The 15,969-nt window shown below is 40.4% G+C and overlaps 2 protein-coding genes across 2 annotated transcripts; both read left to right on the top strand.

Moving 5' to 3' along the window:
• Positions 1 to 3,075: 3,075 nt before the first annotated feature.
• csad (cysteine sulfinic acid decarboxylase) lies at positions 3,076 to 7,977 on the top strand. Its single transcript, XM_083895087.1, has 14 exons — positions 3,076 to 3,146; positions 4,396 to 4,538; positions 4,609 to 4,735; positions 4,828 to 4,918; positions 5,030 to 5,252; positions 5,366 to 5,445; positions 5,793 to 5,847; positions 5,937 to 6,053; positions 6,161 to 6,225; positions 6,324 to 6,405; positions 6,508 to 6,707; positions 6,855 to 6,906; positions 6,996 to 7,085; positions 7,190 to 7,977. The coding sequence occupies exons 1-14, from the start codon at positions 3,128 to 3,130 to the stop codon at positions 7,361 to 7,363; spliced, it is 1,518 nt and encodes a 505-aa protein (XP_083751213.1). The 5' UTR covers positions 3,076 to 3,127; the 3' UTR covers positions 7,364 to 7,977.
• A 433-nt stretch (positions 7,978 to 8,410) lies between these two features.
• On the top strand, positions 8,411 to 12,517 carry znf740b (zinc finger protein 740b). The gene is made up of 7 exons (XM_083895502.1): positions 8,411 to 8,484; positions 10,070 to 10,219; positions 10,403 to 10,729; positions 10,942 to 11,067; positions 11,169 to 11,292; positions 11,445 to 11,563; positions 12,178 to 12,517. Exons 2-7 carry the CDS (start codon positions 10,175 to 10,177, stop codon positions 12,325 to 12,327), a joined length of 891 nt encoding a protein of 296 aa, XP_083751628.1. The 5' UTR covers positions 8,411 to 8,484; positions 10,070 to 10,174; the 3' UTR covers positions 12,328 to 12,517.
• Positions 12,518 to 15,969: the final 3,452 nt, after the last annotated feature.

The raw sequence follows: 15,969 nt of genomic DNA, 5'->3' as shown, positions 1-15,969 counted from the left end.
CTTTATTTACTTTTTGTTGTTTGAAGCAACTTCTTTTTTGATTGATGTTTTTGTTTGTTTTTTTAATTGAATTGAAGGTGGGTTTTTTTTAATTGAAAATATATATTTTGATTGAAGCAATTTTTTGGGGGATTGAATAATAAAGACACAAATCTACCTCCATACCTCATCCGGCCACTAGGTGGAAGCACACAGACACAATGCTGCTGCAGCAACAGACATGTTTACTGCGATCAAGAAGGAGAAACAAACAGCGGGAGTGAAGAGAAGATGTAGAGCGCGAACGAAAATAGATTTTGTTTTCCTTCGTCAGAATAAGCAGCGTTTTTTTAGTCGTAATTTCCCGGTATTGTGACTGGTAAGAGTCTCCGTGTTCGTTACATTCGTGAAGCTTAAAACAAATAGATGCAAACATACTGTAAAACCAGGAAGTGTAGTCAGTGCGGGACTGTAATGTTTCTGCTCCACTGTATGTGATGCTATTACTTCGTCTGTGGAAAACAACGTTTTCTCAGTTATCATGAACAAACTTCACATAAATCACCACTACATTTGCCTCCAAATAATTATCTGGAGCTGTATTAATAAATGTTTAAATGATATAATCCAAAATAGTTTGATTATTGTATATTTATGAAGGGTAGAAGGCAACAAATCAAAGCAGAACTATGACATACAATGCCATTTGATACACTGAGTAATTGTTCTGTTATTGAAGTTGCTGTCATGTGTGTTGAGAGTGGGAAGCAAGTCATTAGTTACAGCTTTATAAACCACAACAATAAACTGTTAAATAAACTCTTAAAACTGTTAATGGAGAACAAAATATACCCGACTAGTTTTCTCCCCTCCCGGGACACTTCCGCCTACTGGGAGGACTGAACTCCTTTAACTTATTTGGAAGTAAAATGAAACTGAATTTAAACAGATAATTATCTTTTTAATTCTGGGGGTATCACAAGCAACCAGTCATTTTATTTATACACAAAACTCCCTGCAGTAGCTGTACCTTATTCATAGCTATAATAGCAAGAAAACATCATCCTGGAGGCACTTACTCTTTGGCCTTGGAAGTGTTGCCTCAAATAAATAAAAGGATTTATTATATCTTACAGCTGCATGTCATTCATCGTCAGTGTTTTCTTGTTTTGTTTTTTCTCAGGAGTTGATTTAAGACGTATGCAGTCATGGCTGAGGAACCTGCACCAGAAATCCAGTTACTCAGAAAGCACAAGGCCAGGCTCATAGAAATCCTGAGTAGCGATGCCGACTTTGTGATACAACATGCAGACTCTCGCAGTCTGCTGTCTCGTCACGGCTATCAGCTGGTGAAAGCTTGTCAGATTCCCAGTGTGAAGATGACAGAGCTTCTGGACCATGTCATCCAGAGAGGGCCTGAAGCAGCACAGGGACTGTTAGAACTACTGAAGGACCAGGTCTTACAGGAAACCTTTCCACTGCTTAGTTTTGTCAAGGATCTGCAAGTCACGGTGCTGTCCTCAGGTAAGACAAAGTCTGTTTCAGCAATTTGAACATACTTTGTATTTTTCTGCCTGTTTTAACCTTCGACTTTCTATGCCGTTTATACAAAAAGAAACAACAAGAAAGAAAAAGCCAACGCCAGAGATACAAGAAACCATTCCATTCAAAAAGATCTGCAACAATAGTGAGTGACGCTGCACATAAAATATATTCCCCATAAAACCCTGCAGACAGGACCTGCTTCATTTGCCTCCGTCTCATTGCACAGGATCCCGAATAGTGACAGAGAAGCAGTTGATGACTGCGGCTCGAGCCATTGGCAGATCCTGGCGGGAGATCGGCAGACTGGCTCTGGATGTTTCCTCTGTAAAGCTGGAGCAGATTGAGGAGGATCATGCTCTGCACGTGGAGAGAGTATTCGCCATGCTGCGCTGCTGGCGAATCAGCCAGAAGGAAAACGCCACCGCGGCTCGCCTGCACTCTTGTCTCAGTCAGGACAGCTGTGCACTGCCACCTGAAGGAATTGATTTCCTGTTGGAGGAGACAGACTGATTTTGTCTGGTATAGCTGCTGAGATTGAAACTCAACATCTGATAAATATGAAGTGTGGCTCAGTGACACAGACGTGTGGCCTGTTATCTGTGTATGTGGATCTTTCACATTAAAGGTGAAGTAAGTAGTTTATAGTGCCATCTAGAGGAGAGGCTGAAATTTACAACTAAGAACTGCTCCTCTGCTCACCCCCTCCCTTCCCTGAGCGCTACGGTATCCGCAGCTGGTCAAATGTCGTCCTCGTTGTCTTTCTCCGTGTAAGCAGATGAGGTTAGTGAGGCGAGGGAGAGGGCGAGCTAGCGCGGCCGTAGCAGACGAAGCGGAGAGAGAGGAGGCGGGACTTCCACTACAAGTAAAGAGACGCTTGATTTGTTCTCTCGCGTTTGTCCTTACAGTCTCCGATAGAAACATGGCGTCTCGCTGCTAACCGTGGCTATGAAACCGCGGCCCGCGACCATGTTATTTTACATGACTTTTTGAAACACTACGAAAATGAAACAAAAACTATTATACAGCGACGAGACAATGCAGGAGCACATAATATGTATAAAAAAGTGGATTTTGGGTTATATAAACCCATAAATACTACACATTGTCCCTTTAAGTGTCGGAGCCACTTTTTAGATAGTGTCTTGTGCAAGTTTTATTTTGACCACAAGGGTGCAGTATACTTTAACTTTTTGTTTTCTGCTCTTTAGATATGTATATGTGAGTTTATAAGTCTTGACAGCAGTTCTGACTAAAAGTTGTCCTGGTATGAAACCTGTCTAGAAAGGCTAAATAACTGGATTTTTCCAACACTTAGTCAGAAATTTTGGGTGAAAATGTAGCACATATTGAATTTTCAAGATGTTCTCTCTGAATGTATTTGTAGTTGCTCATATAAACTTGTAAAGTAAATCATATCCACTGTCCTTTGTTTTCTGCTCTTTAACCTGAACCTGGTGTTAGATAACTTTAATTTTTTATCGGGGACAAAGGTTAACTCCCTCCTAGTGTGCGTATTACTCTCCGCATTGCTCTCTGCATTTTCACCACCTGTTCCAGTTCAACTTGCTTGTGGGTGTTTTGCAACTCTGGAATAAGTGTGGATATGACAGACATGTTTCCACGTAAGTACAGCGTCCTCTGGGGGGAGGTCGACCCCAAATGTGGTACCAATATCGGATCGATAGTATCTTGGTGAGATTGATGCTTTTGTTAAATGTTCTCTTCTTAATGAAATTTTCTTGGACGGTTTGTGCGAGAACAGACAGTCTCTCAGTGCTGCATGCACTCTCTCTGCCCCACCCCCTCCCCTCTCCTATTTCCATCTGTTTTCACATGACTCAGACGAGCAGAGCTAGTATCAGTTCTGAATTTGGCACAGTGGCAGAGGGGAAAAGAAGCATTTTGTGGACATATTAGAGGTCGGGTTTAAAGGGTTAGAGTTAGTTTTAATTTAAGGGTTGTGTGTTTTACTTTGTTTCTGAACAAAAACCTTAGACTGAAGGAAAGAATAGTCCAGTCCAAGTTTTATTCTGTACAGTAACAATTGTGTTCAAATTTCATTTTCGCAAACTGTATTCATAACTCATTATTGTGAGATGCTATAAGATGAGTTGCATAAGCTTTGCTGTTGTTTTGTGAACATGTGTTCACTGTATCTATTTTTGTGTGTTTACAAATGGGTTATATCAATGAAAACACAAGAACTCCTCCTCTCCATGATAATGAGGAATGTGTTGAATACATAAACAAACCCGACCTTTCTTGATCAGTAAAAAAATATTGATATCTCGGTATCAACATCGACTATAATCGGATCGATTTCAAATTTCACAGTGTCGCACACCTCTAGTGTCCTTTGTTGCTTGTACTCATTTTAAACCGGTTCTACAATATTGTATTTTGTCCGATTGCAACAAGATGCTGCCTAACCACATGTACTGTAGTTGCACGTGTAAATACACTGTGATATAGACAGGGACACATGGGCCCACACCAAAAAAAAAAATCATGCATATGCATTACAGCCTTTTCGTTGAAGTGTGCTATAATAATAGTAAATATAATGATAATAATACGCAAGGTAGGCAAAACCCACTGACTCCATAGATTTACCATCCATCACAAGCTGCCACATTCAATAAAGTGGCCTGACTGATCTGTCACATGTAATAAATATTCATTTATCTACTGTTGTAAACATCATGACAAAGTCTCATTCAGGAATGAATAATAAAGGAATCAGGCAAACAATAGTTAGGAATCACTGACTCTAGTTGGAGTCTGTAGTTGGAGTCTTGTGTCTGTATAAACATTCTCAATCGTCATCATATTTTAATACAACGAGGACACTGTATCACTTGACTGTTGCAGACACGCAGACTAAGACACCAGCCGATCCCTGTGACCTGAGTGAGTCTCTCATTGACCACGCTGAAGGCCAACTCTTCCTGAATGAAACCTTTAAAATCATAGTGGAGGACGTGCTCCGCAAAGGCACGGACGTCAACGAGAAGGTCAGTGCTGACAGATCAGGCCGACCGCTTTGATGAAATCACATCCTCTCATCGTGTTTCTTTGCTGCAGGTTTGTGAGTGGAAGGAACCAGAGGAGCTGGCTCTGCTGCTGGACCTGGAGCTGAGGTCAAAGGGCGAACCACAAGAAAGGCTCCTACAGAGGGTGAAAGATGTTGCCAAGTACAGCATCAAGACAAGTGAGACTGCGGTGGTGACAGTTATATCCTTTTTGACCTTTCTATATTTGATGTGGGACTTTTTTGTGTGTGTTTTTCTACGCTTCTTTCAGGTCACCCACGTTTTTTAAACCAGCAGTATGCTGGGGTGGACTACCACTCCTTGTCTGGACGATTTCTCAGTGAGGCGCTCAACACTAACCTGTAAGAAACACAAAATACTGTGCGTAACTTAAGTGTAGGAGCGCATAATCACACTGGTGATAGAAACATTGCACAATAAAGCTTAGAAATGATCCCATATTTCCATTGCAGTCACACCTTTGAGGTGGCTCCTGTGTTTGTGCTGATGGAGAATGAGGTTCTCAGGGGGCTGCGTCAGTTGGTGGGCTGGACACAAGGTGACGGTCTTTTCTGGCCTGGGGGTTCAGCCTCTAACATGAGTGCCATCAACCTCGCACGCTATCAACTTTTCCCAGAGGTCAAAAGCCAGGGGCTGTTCGGTCTCCCTCGAATGACCATCTTTACATCTCCAGAGGTCAGAAAAATGATGTTCAGCACTGCACATCTGAGGGAACGACATTACAGAGCTGAGCATCGTAGAGGCTGTTTACGTTTGTTTTACCAGAAAATTCCTCCTATTTTTCCCAGAGCCATTACTCTGTAAAGAAAGGAGCTGGCTATCTGGGAATTGGGACTGACAATGTTATTATGGTGAAAGTGGATGATAGGTAAAGTATTGTTCATTGGAAGAGATAAAAATAACTGATGCATTCATTTATTTATTTAACAATACATTTTTTTTGCCCAAAATCATCTGGTTTGGAATTTCACATTTTAAAGGCTTGATATTTGTATCTCAGGTTTATAGCATTGTAACATTTAATAGCTTTAGGATTTTGACTGTTGGTTTAATACAAGAACCACTTTAAAGACATGATCTTGTAAAACTCTACTGTCTAACATTTGAACACAAATTTAAGAACAAAATAAAAAAAAAGAATCATTCTGAATCCGTTAATTAATCGATGATGAAAATAATTATTGTTTTTAATCTTTTTGTACCTTTTTTCTGCAGAGGGCGTATGATTCCAGGTGATCTGGATGAAAAGATAACGCTGGCAAAATCAGGGGTAAGTTTGTGCTCGGATACACTTGTTTTTTTCCTTTACAAATCGTCCAGTCGTATTCTCTTTTCATTCACTCATTGTGTGTCTCCCAGGGTGCAGTGCCCTTGCTTGTTAGCTGCACATCAGGGACCACAGTTCAAGGTGCCTTTGATCCACTGGACCAAATTGCTGATATCTGTGAGAAACATCAACTCTGGATGCATGTAGATGTGAGTCTCCAGTGTGTGGGGGGGGGGGTTTTTGTGTAAGCTTGTCTTGTATTCATTAGGATTTCAGAACATGCTGAGGCTTGTTTGCTTTGTTGTGTGTTTTTCAGGCTGCCTGGGGAGGGAGCGTGCTCTTTTCCAAGCAACACAGACATTTAATGAAAGGTGTTGACAGGTATTAATATGCAAAAGATGCATTTTACACAGTAAAGCTAATTAACTATGGATGTGGTCTGACAGAGAGTGTGTGTGTGTGTGTCTGTGTGACATCAGAGCAAATTCAGTAGGCTGGAATCCACACAAGATGCTGGTTGCTGGCCTGCAGTGTTCCGTCTTGCTGCTAAAGGACACCACGGTCTGTCCTCTCCCTGATACGAATAATAATAATGTTTTAATGGTTTTGTACTTGAAACAAAAAGGAACATTCGACAGACATTTATCTGCCTTGTTGTTGTAGAACCTGCTGAGGAAATGCCACACAACCAACGCCACGTACCTCTTCCAGCAAGACAAATTCTACGATGTCAGTCTGGACATTGGGGACAAGTCTGTCCAGTGCGGCCGTAAGGTGGACTGCCTTAAGCTGTGGTTGATGTGGAAAGCTGTCGGCACTGATGGCTTGGCACAGCGTATAGACAAAGCTTTTCTCCACGTTAGGTAATGAAAGCGTGCAGCTGTGCCACAAAAATTTGGCTTGGAAGTTTAGTTGTAAAATGTTGGTATTAGTCTTGCCGAATAGCCAAATAACGAGACTAAATAGGACTCGTAGCTTTGAGGATAAAGGAGTGTTATATTCTGCTGCAGGTATCTGGTAGAGCACATGAAGAAAAGAGAGGGTTTCCATCTTTTGGATGAGGTAAGTGAACGACACAAGCATATTGAGGAACGCAAGTCATTTATTGTGTGAAACAATGATGAGATTTCTGTATGTGTCTCCATTAAAAGCCAGAGTTTGTGAACGTATGCTTCTGGTATATACCACCCAGTCTGAGGGGGAAGGAAGGGGATGCAGATTATCAGGACAGGCTGGCTAAAGTAAGTTTTTATTCACACACATGACGTGCACAAATTAAACCTCTTAATGAGGTGTGTTTTTCAACTTTTTGTGTTGGTTGTGTGTATTGTTTTTTTTCTCATAGGTGGCGCCTGCCATCAAGGAACGCATGGTGAAACAAGGCACGATGATGGTTGGCTACCAACCGCTGGGAAACAGAGTCAACTTTTTCCGTGTGATCGTGTTCTCGCCCCTCGTTTGCCAGAAAGACATGGACTTCTTTCTCAATGAAATTGAACGACTTGGGAGTGATTTGTGACTGAAATCAGATCCTGATTAAATCATTTCAGAAAGCTGTCATTAAAAAAAAAATGTAGGTTATGAGTTTTGAAAATCATAGACCAGAATATTGGTTAGTTCATTATATATGATTCATGAATTAATTCAGAATATTATATGTAGATGATTGAAATAAGGTGTGATTCATTTTCATTTTAACACCTCAAACTTGGCTTAGCTAAGTCCGACCAAGGAAAGAAAATTAAGCATTTATTGGTTGGTTGTGGTGTTGCATTACTGCCTTATTCTGGATGTAATCAACTATTATGTTTCTCATTCTTTTTCTCCTGTTTTTCCTTTGTGATGTCAGATAAATGATAAAGCACAAGCACGATGATGGAAAATTAACACAAAAGGAAAATCTAATTCAGACAGACCCCTTAATAACAATTTTAAATGCAGGTGTCAGGTGATCCCACTTTAACCCTGAAAGTATGATGTGATTAAACATTCAATTGTCTCCAACACTGAGCTAACACTTTGAATTAAATGCTTCTCTAGTCACATAGAGTCATATCACTTTTTTATATATATATTTTTAAGTACACACAGCTGCCATTACCTTTTTCATATGATGGGTCATAATAAACAACCTCTGAAAAAAAAACAGCTATTTGTTAATTCTATTTGCTCGCTTCACAATCTTTATTTCCACTCATTTACGTAAATATGTCATGCTATAGTTATTCAAATGTTTCAACATTATTTCATTTTGATACTTGTTTCCGTCTAGAGGTTCAATGAAAAATGACATAAAATAACATTATATTTCAACAAACAAGGGTTAAAAAAAATAACCACTAAAAATAAACACAAAAAAATATGTTGATAGACCCAGTAGATGGCGCTATGTACTTTTAAACTTGGTATGGAAACCGCAGCCACACACAAAGAAGGAGAAAAAGCACTCCGCCACGACCTCACAAACATGGCCACCAATGTGAGTAGTCCCTTTTCAATCACGTGACCGGGTCTCCGACCAATCACGGCTCCCCCCGCATAGTGCTTCCGGTGGTGTTTCCTGTCAGTGTTTGTAAACTGAGGAAAAAAATTGGAAGTGCGACAAAAAAGAATTATCTACTAAAGTCACTAAATTGGAAGGTAAGTGGTTGGTTTTGCAACACATTTCCACGGGAGACTGTTGACGTATTTTACAGTCGTGTGCTCGTGTTTCTGACACGTATAACCGGTGAGAGGGCTGTTTAATTGTGGTCGGTCGGCGCGGAGCCCGCACGCCCTGCCTCCCCGCTGCTGCCTGGCTGTTGTTGTGTTTTTCTGGGGCGGGGGAGGATCCGGTCATACTAGAATTGTCCCACAACCCATCTGCTAGGCGACCAGCTAGCTAGCTAGCTAACTAGTTAGCCTTTTCTGTTGAGACTATCTCCGTATTGCACACTCCAGAATGCTGTACCTGTACATATGCATATATGTATATGCGGTTTTCCAGTGATGCAGTCGTAGCCATATTAACTGATTAATACCAGCGGTTAACGAATAAACAAGGTCTGATTGTTAGCTAGCTCACTGGTGCTAAATGTATTATTTAATAAACAGGTCTGTATTACATGGGCACAGGACTGGGTAGTGATTCAATAACAATATCTAGTTTATTAAATATCAATACAACAACGTTTCAATATTAATCGGTGTAATGTTTGTTTCTGGACACAACACATCATTTCTGTCAATGGTTTTCCCCCCAAAATGTTTCTTTGTTTACACGTTTTACTTGTTTTCTGTCCCTAACCAACTTTATAGGCCACAATCAATTAGGTTTACTCAGGAGCAAATCTCAATTTAGTTATCTGACATTTATCACAGTAATTGTTGATATAAATATACAGTATTATTGTACATCACAATAAGTTGGCCTTAATGAATTTCCATCATAGGGATAAAAAGTACCACAGGGGAAGCCTCCATCTTTTCACTTATTCCAGGACCTTCTTTCACATTTCTTTTTTCACCAAAATATATATAATATCTATGTAATAACAACCTTCAATGGTTTTTTATCCAAAAACTAAACAATGTTCAGTGTTGGAGCAAAGACACCAGATATTATTCTCACTGAAGATTCTTTAATGTTTTCTGCCATTACATAATTTACCAGATTTGTGAGTATGTTGGAATTAAATTAATCAGCATATTTCCTCAGCTATATCCATAGCTTTCAATTCGTTTGTATATATATAAAAAAAACATACGCTGTGTTTCATTTTCAGATGTCAGAAATATAGTTATCAGAATACTGATACTCAGTTACTACTCAATGCAAATCAGATTAGATACTCATTTGCAATAGTATCATTACCAATAGTGCCAATTTTCTGTCATTTTAACAGACAGTGTTATTTGTATTATTTAATAGAATAACACAATTATTTGTGTTTGAAAGATTACAAATGTCATTTATTTTATAAAGATTTTCCTTTTTTTCCCCAGATTTTTTTTTTGCCCTCTGACTAATGTGTGTTCTTTCCACTTGAGGTGTGCGTCAAACCACTGGGGCTTTATTGCCTATCAAATTACGCATATTACCTGGACTGGATATTATGTGGACCTAAATTTGTAGTCAAAATGTTTCTCCAAATTTGGTCCTCTGTGAAATCTGTGTGGGTTTCCAGCTCCTAATTCCAGCGTGTAAAAAAACATTAGGCTTATGTTTTCATGCCTCTACTTTCAGACTTCAGCCCCTGATGATTTGGTTGGGTGTGGTCTCTTCTATCTCCCTTCATTGTGAGTGAAGCCCCCCAGTTCCCCCAAACACACACGCATTCAAAGCACGGCGATGACACACCATTCCAACAACTCTGTTCGAGACCATATGAAATGGGTCAGTTGAAGTCTTGATGTTCAGAATCACCCCCTTGGATTTAGCGTGTCCTTATGGCAACTCGCTTGTCTGATAGTCCCGTTTCTCAATCCACCCCCCTTCTTCTCCCTAACTCCTTGTCTCTGTCAGGAGTCCGGCACCCCCCTCTTTCTGCCCTGACATGTTGTTTGTTTGTGTTGCCAGGCTGGGTTGCTGGGCTGTGAGGCGGTGCTGTCCAGCATGGCCCTGATGCAGGCCAACAGCATCCCAGGCCAGAAGAAAATGATGTCAACATTGGGCCAGGGGCACAGAGCCAGTGCTGAGAGCCAGCAAACCCACTCACAACACAGTCCCAACCACCATGGGCACCAGGTTCACCATGGACAACCACACCACAGCCACATGGGCCATCCTTCAACTGGGAGCTGTCCACCTCTGGTGAGGAAGATTACGAGCCACAGCTCTATGCTCATCACAATAGATCTTTACTTGTTTAGCAGGGAGATGAAAATGGAGGATGGCACTCAGAAAGTCAGTCAGTTGTTATAATATTAATATATTTATGTTATGTAGTCAAAGTAAACTTAAACAACTACAATTCTGTGATAGGAGTCAAAAGGAAAGGTATATGTTTCAATGGTATTGCAATATATGACTATATTTTGTTGTTGCACTGATTAATAGAATTTTAGTGGCAGTCACAAGCTTGCCTTCTAATACTGATATTTTGCTCCCTCTAAAAGCTAATTCGAAAAGATGGTGATTATCACTCATCAAAATTGCTGGATGGGAAGGATATGCAGGCAAACCAGAATATGCAACCCAAGAAAAAGCACAAGAAAGCCAACAAAGTTAAAGAGAAAGTGGAGGTAAAGGCTAAAAGCTACACTTTAACAAATGCAAATATATAGTTTCAATGTTTTAAATAGCTTTAACTTAATTGTATTTTTTTTTTTTACATTTTTGCCAGCATTTACTGCCACCAGATTTGGATGACCTCTCTTTGAAAGTTCAGAAGAACTTCATCTGTGACCACTGCTATGGAGCTTATCGTAGCAGCTACCACCTCAAGCGACACATACTCACACACACAGGTGAGATCTCACAGCACATATCAGTGTGACCATGCTCCATTATTAAGATCACAAATCACACTAATAACATTCAATCATTCAAAGATCTTCCATCCACTTCCCTATGTGTCTTGATAAATACTGATGAACATTCCATCTGTGACTGTTCACAGGGGAAAAACCATATGCCTGTGATGCGTGTGACATGCGGTTCATTCAGCGTTACCACCTGGACAGACACAAGAGGGTGCACAGCGGAGAGAAGCCGTACCAGTGTGATCGCTGCCACCAGGTGAGTCATCCAGTCGGTTATCATAGTGAATATGATTCCTAAATGTACAAAAAATATTTTTACTCACACTGGGCATTTTAGACATCCTGCATGGTCAGAATGTGCGACTTCTGTAGTCGTATGTTTGGATCGTTAGACCAACAAAGCGATGATCGTGCTGAAACTAATCTTCAGGTAGTTGGAATATGCAGAAAGTCTGGCAATCCAGACTTTAAGTTTTAGCCACAACATCAAAAACTTTACGATTAGAACAAGTTCACTAAAGTTTATAATGGATCTTTCTGACAGCAATCATGAGGGAAATTGGAGTCAAACTGAAAGACAGCTGAACACACTTTTGATACACTGATCGTCTCAGAGGCAGATGGTTGATCGCTCCGGCAATTAATCTGGCGCTGTGACCCTCCACTTCCCAAACTGCAATTAGTCTGTCCGAGTTTCTGTCCAATTTGAGAATGAGTCGGTGCTAAATAAATGCTTCATCCTTGCAGTGTCTCCTCTGCGTTGACTATTCAGAATGTTTGTTTTTATGCAGTATCAGCATTGTTTTCACTGAAACTCACACCTCTCTCTCTCTCTCGCTCTCTCTCTCTCTCTCTCCACCTGCCTTGCAGAACTTCTCGAGGACAGACAGGCTGCTGAGGCACCGACGGCTCTGCACAGTCGGGATGAGCAAAGAGGAAAGCCAGTACTCGCAGGACGCCTCTGGCCACCCAGCCTCCTGGAGCCCCCTACAGCCTTCTAACAACCGTCTGACTGTATGACCCCGCTGACTCAAACAGAGACCCTACAGAAAAAGAGCAGTCTGTTGAACATTGGAGATGAAACAGTTCTGTGACCCGAGAACAGCTCTGCTTAAACATCTTAATCCACTCTCAGCAGCTCACTCAGCTTAATAGTGGATTTGAATTTTTGTACTTTTTTTAATTTATGGTTATATTCATGTTACACACAACAAGACAACAATTAATGCTGTGTTTCCATCATGGTACGGTTTGGTTTGGAATAGTAAAGTCCCTAGTCAGACTTGTGTTTGACTTGAGAACAGTTGTTGTGTTTGAGCGCGACAACAAATGACAACGAAGGAGCTCGGTTTGTGACTGTTTGTCTCATCAAGCTTTGTATTAGACTAGACCGCGGGCGTTTGCCTCAACTTCCATGGAATATTTACACCGATAGCAAGAGAGTGGCATTTTTCTGTCCGTCACTAGCTGCTAGTCTAGCTCCACCCTGACTGTACCGTACCATGTCACTCTGGTACGCCAAGGGGAGGGTGCCAAAAAATGGAATGGTTGGGGCCGTATATTCTGGTACTATTCCTTATGATTCCTAATGAGCTGAACCATTCCACTTGGTGGAGACACGGCATTATTCCACAATTCTGGACAACAGGTCAAGCTATTATGGCAATAATTGAATGAAACACACATACATCTCCTTTTTATCCTTTTTTCTGGCCATGCTGTCAAGCGATTTCAAGAACATTTGACTGCATGGACGTTCAAGTATTGACTGTTCTGTTTATCCTGCTGATGTGCAGTCAGCCTGCAACTACTTACGGACAGTTCAGCAAAGGACACAAAGAGTCAATCAGTGAAACTGCCTCGAGGTAACTATTCGCCCGTCCATCACCGTGCCGTGTGCTGAACATAACACCAACAGTATACAACACTAATAGACAGGTGGAAGGACACTAAAAGTTAAAGAGATGCTCCCGAAACGTTTCGTTTTCAATTAAGTGTTGTGTAAGTAAAGGTGTGTAGCTATTATTGGCACACATTCACTGCTGTTACCTTCTTTCAAAGGGGCCATGTCGTGACTGTTTTTAGGTGACACCGTTGAAACGCTGCAACATTTTGACAGGTTTATTTAGTAATAGCCCTGATTGTTTTTTTGATGCCCTTGAATACATTGCGTGAGCTTGTTTTTTTTAATCATATTAGCTGGACGTAGGAGCCACATCTCTGTGGCAGTATACTGTAAATTCAGTGCGTTTACTGTCTCTGTTTTCCTAGAAACCACCGTCAGTCTCATCTTATTAAGACTCACACCCTGTCAGAGGTTTCCATCATCTCGTCATACCTGATTTTTGTAACACCGTTTGCACACAGGTGGATCAAAAGTAGAACTAGACGCCCAATAATCTTTTCTCCTTCATTTCCCATACTCATGAAATTATCCCAGGCCCAGTCCAAACCGCTTCAAGTGTAATTGATCTCATCTATCTGAAGATTTTTGAAAGCCGATCTCCGTCTTTGACCTGACTGAATGTGATCCAAATACAGTGCCATGACATTTCGTCTCCAGCATCTTCAGTGAAGATGATAATTGTACTTCATGGGAAAAGAAGGTCCACGTGGCATTTTCTAAGACGATAGCCTACATTGTGTTGCTGTATGTTCATGTTGTGGGCCTCTGTAAGATCAAGTCAGTTTGTAAACACTGGACTGAAGATGGTAGCTCAATTGTAAAGGTTTTGAAAAGGAGTTTTTAACGCTTGTTATGTTTAGACTAAAATGTGTTTTACGGTAGACTGGTAGTCCTGTTGCTCTCAGACCTTCTGATCAATCAGGTCAAAGGAGTTTTTTTTTACGGCCCAACACTTGACTCGTCAACTGTTTTATTGAAGTTAATATATATTTAAAATGTATTAGGCGTAGAAACTAGTATGTACGGGACCTACATTCCAGAAGCAAATCAAAGTATTTACAAAGTTATAATCCTTAGTCTGATAATTTCCTACGATGACTGAAAAGGCCCCGATGAGTTAATGTTCAGCCTACTTGTAGGAAGAAAGTAGGAGCTGACAGTCTTGCCCTTTTTAGTGTAGCAGCTTTGAATAGTTGGCATATTTTTTACTTTTTACTTTTCTTTTGCATGCATTTTAGCAACTTGCATATATGTGTATATTTTTGTTCAATTCTTTTTTTTTTATGTTTAATTCTTGTAAGGTGTAAGGAAAAGACTGGAATGGACTTTTAAATCTCCAAGTTTCAATACAAGGCTGAAATATTCTTCATCAAATATCGTTCACTCATTTTCTACAAAGAAAAAAATTAGGTTCAGTGGCAACTTAAATAAATTATGAAATACTCGTAAACTATTGTTCCCACTGTTCTGTCGCCTGTCCTCAGTCAGCTTTAGTGACTTGTCCAATGAGTTTTTGAGACTTTGAGAAATATGTAATGCACCAGTCATGTCAGCAGGTGGCGTCAATGACCATATGAGGGCTATGTTTTTTTTTTTCTCCATAGCACAAGAATGAAGACATAGAAACAGTTTTATATGTTTGTTTTGTTTAGTTTTTTCTCAGATTGGTTGTAATTCAGGATTAGTCACAGTGCTCTGAATAAAAAATAGCTGCAAGTGATGAACATGAATGAGATGCAAGCATTGTGTTATCGCGTCACAGTATTACTACACAAAGACAGGCATGTACTGTACACAACAACCTGCGAGACGGATATCAAGAAAATAATTAGCCGTTATCGCCACTATAATTTAGCTCACCGTGCTATAATGAAAGAAACTAAACCAACCCAGTGGATTTATGCAAGGTTTACGAATCAATACTCATTGTATTAGTGTGCAGACAAACACCAATATAAATGAAACACGTTTAACAACTCTATATTTCTCACAATGGATTATTTGTGCAAGAACACAAATATATATATATATATATATATATATATTTTAAACCACTGCTCAGCAAATACAACGCCGAGCAAAACAGCATATATTCACCCAGTTATTTGGTTGATAAGAGCATTAAAATAATGAATAGCTGTTGAAAAAAATCTCTTTAATCGGGTAACACGAGCGCACAGCAGTACTATAGGCTTTTTGTGTGGTATTCAGTCTTCTCAGCCACAAGAGGGAGGTGTGTGCCAGGATACTGTGCGTTTGCAAGCTTCAATACTTGTCTGTGAGGCCTTTTTTCTGTCATTGTTAAAACCAAAACTAAACCTGATCGATATGCTTCCTCTACGAAAGTATCGTTGACACCACTATGAGCTTCACGAAATCCAAATACATTTTCTATTTTTAACGAGAGAAAACAATCACATAGCACCAACATGTGCCATGGCTGCTCAATTTGCCACACGTGGCTCAAAACCAAAGTCATATCCCCAGAAAATGTCATCAAATCCCATCCTTTAGTGACGCTGCTCACAGACAACAGCCAAACATGCCACTTCCTTGGCCAACGTTTGTTTAAATGTTGCTGTGAAGAAGTATTATTGTCAAAGCAGGCAATCAAACAGACATAACCATCTGTGAGCTGATAGCTGGTATTCACATTCTTCAGGCGGGAGCAAAGAATTTCCTCAAGTACGCTCCCTGTCATTTTCCCTGTGAGGGTATTGCCACTTTCGTTGTACGTGAGACGGTTTAGATCGCGC

Source organism: Microchirus variegatus, assembly GCF_963457635.1.
Source record: "Microchirus variegatus genome assembly, chromosome: 9".
NCBI classification, from domain to species: domain Eukaryota; kingdom Metazoa; phylum Chordata; class Actinopteri; order Pleuronectiformes; family Soleidae; genus Microchirus; species Microchirus variegatus.
The sequence above is the reverse complement of the archived record's forward strand: the minus strand, read 5'-3'. Positions and strand labels throughout refer to the sequence as shown.

Excerpts from the sequence above, each read along its gene's own strand:
- csad (XM_083895087.1), top strand. Across the intron at positions 4,919-5,029 it reads GAGGCGCTCAACACTAACCT|TCACACCTTTGAGGTGGCTC; the intron begins GTAAGAAACACA and ends TTTCCATTGCAG. Across the intron at positions 6,406-6,507 it reads TGCTGCTAAAGGACACCACG|AACCTGCTGAGGAAATGCCA; the intron begins GTCTGTCCTCTC and ends TTGTTGTTGTAG.
- znf740b (XM_083895502.1), top strand. The coding sequence starts at position 10,175 with ATGACACACCATTCCAACAACTCTGTTCGAGACCATATGAAATGG. Across the intron at positions 10,730-10,941 it reads TGGAGGATGGCACTCAGAAA|CTAATTCGAAAAGATGGTGA; the intron begins GTCAGTCAGTTG and ends TCCCTCTAAAAG. Across the intron at positions 11,068-11,168 it reads AAGTTAAAGAGAAAGTGGAG|CATTTACTGCCACCAGATTT; the intron begins GTAAAGGCTAAA and ends CATTTTTGCCAG.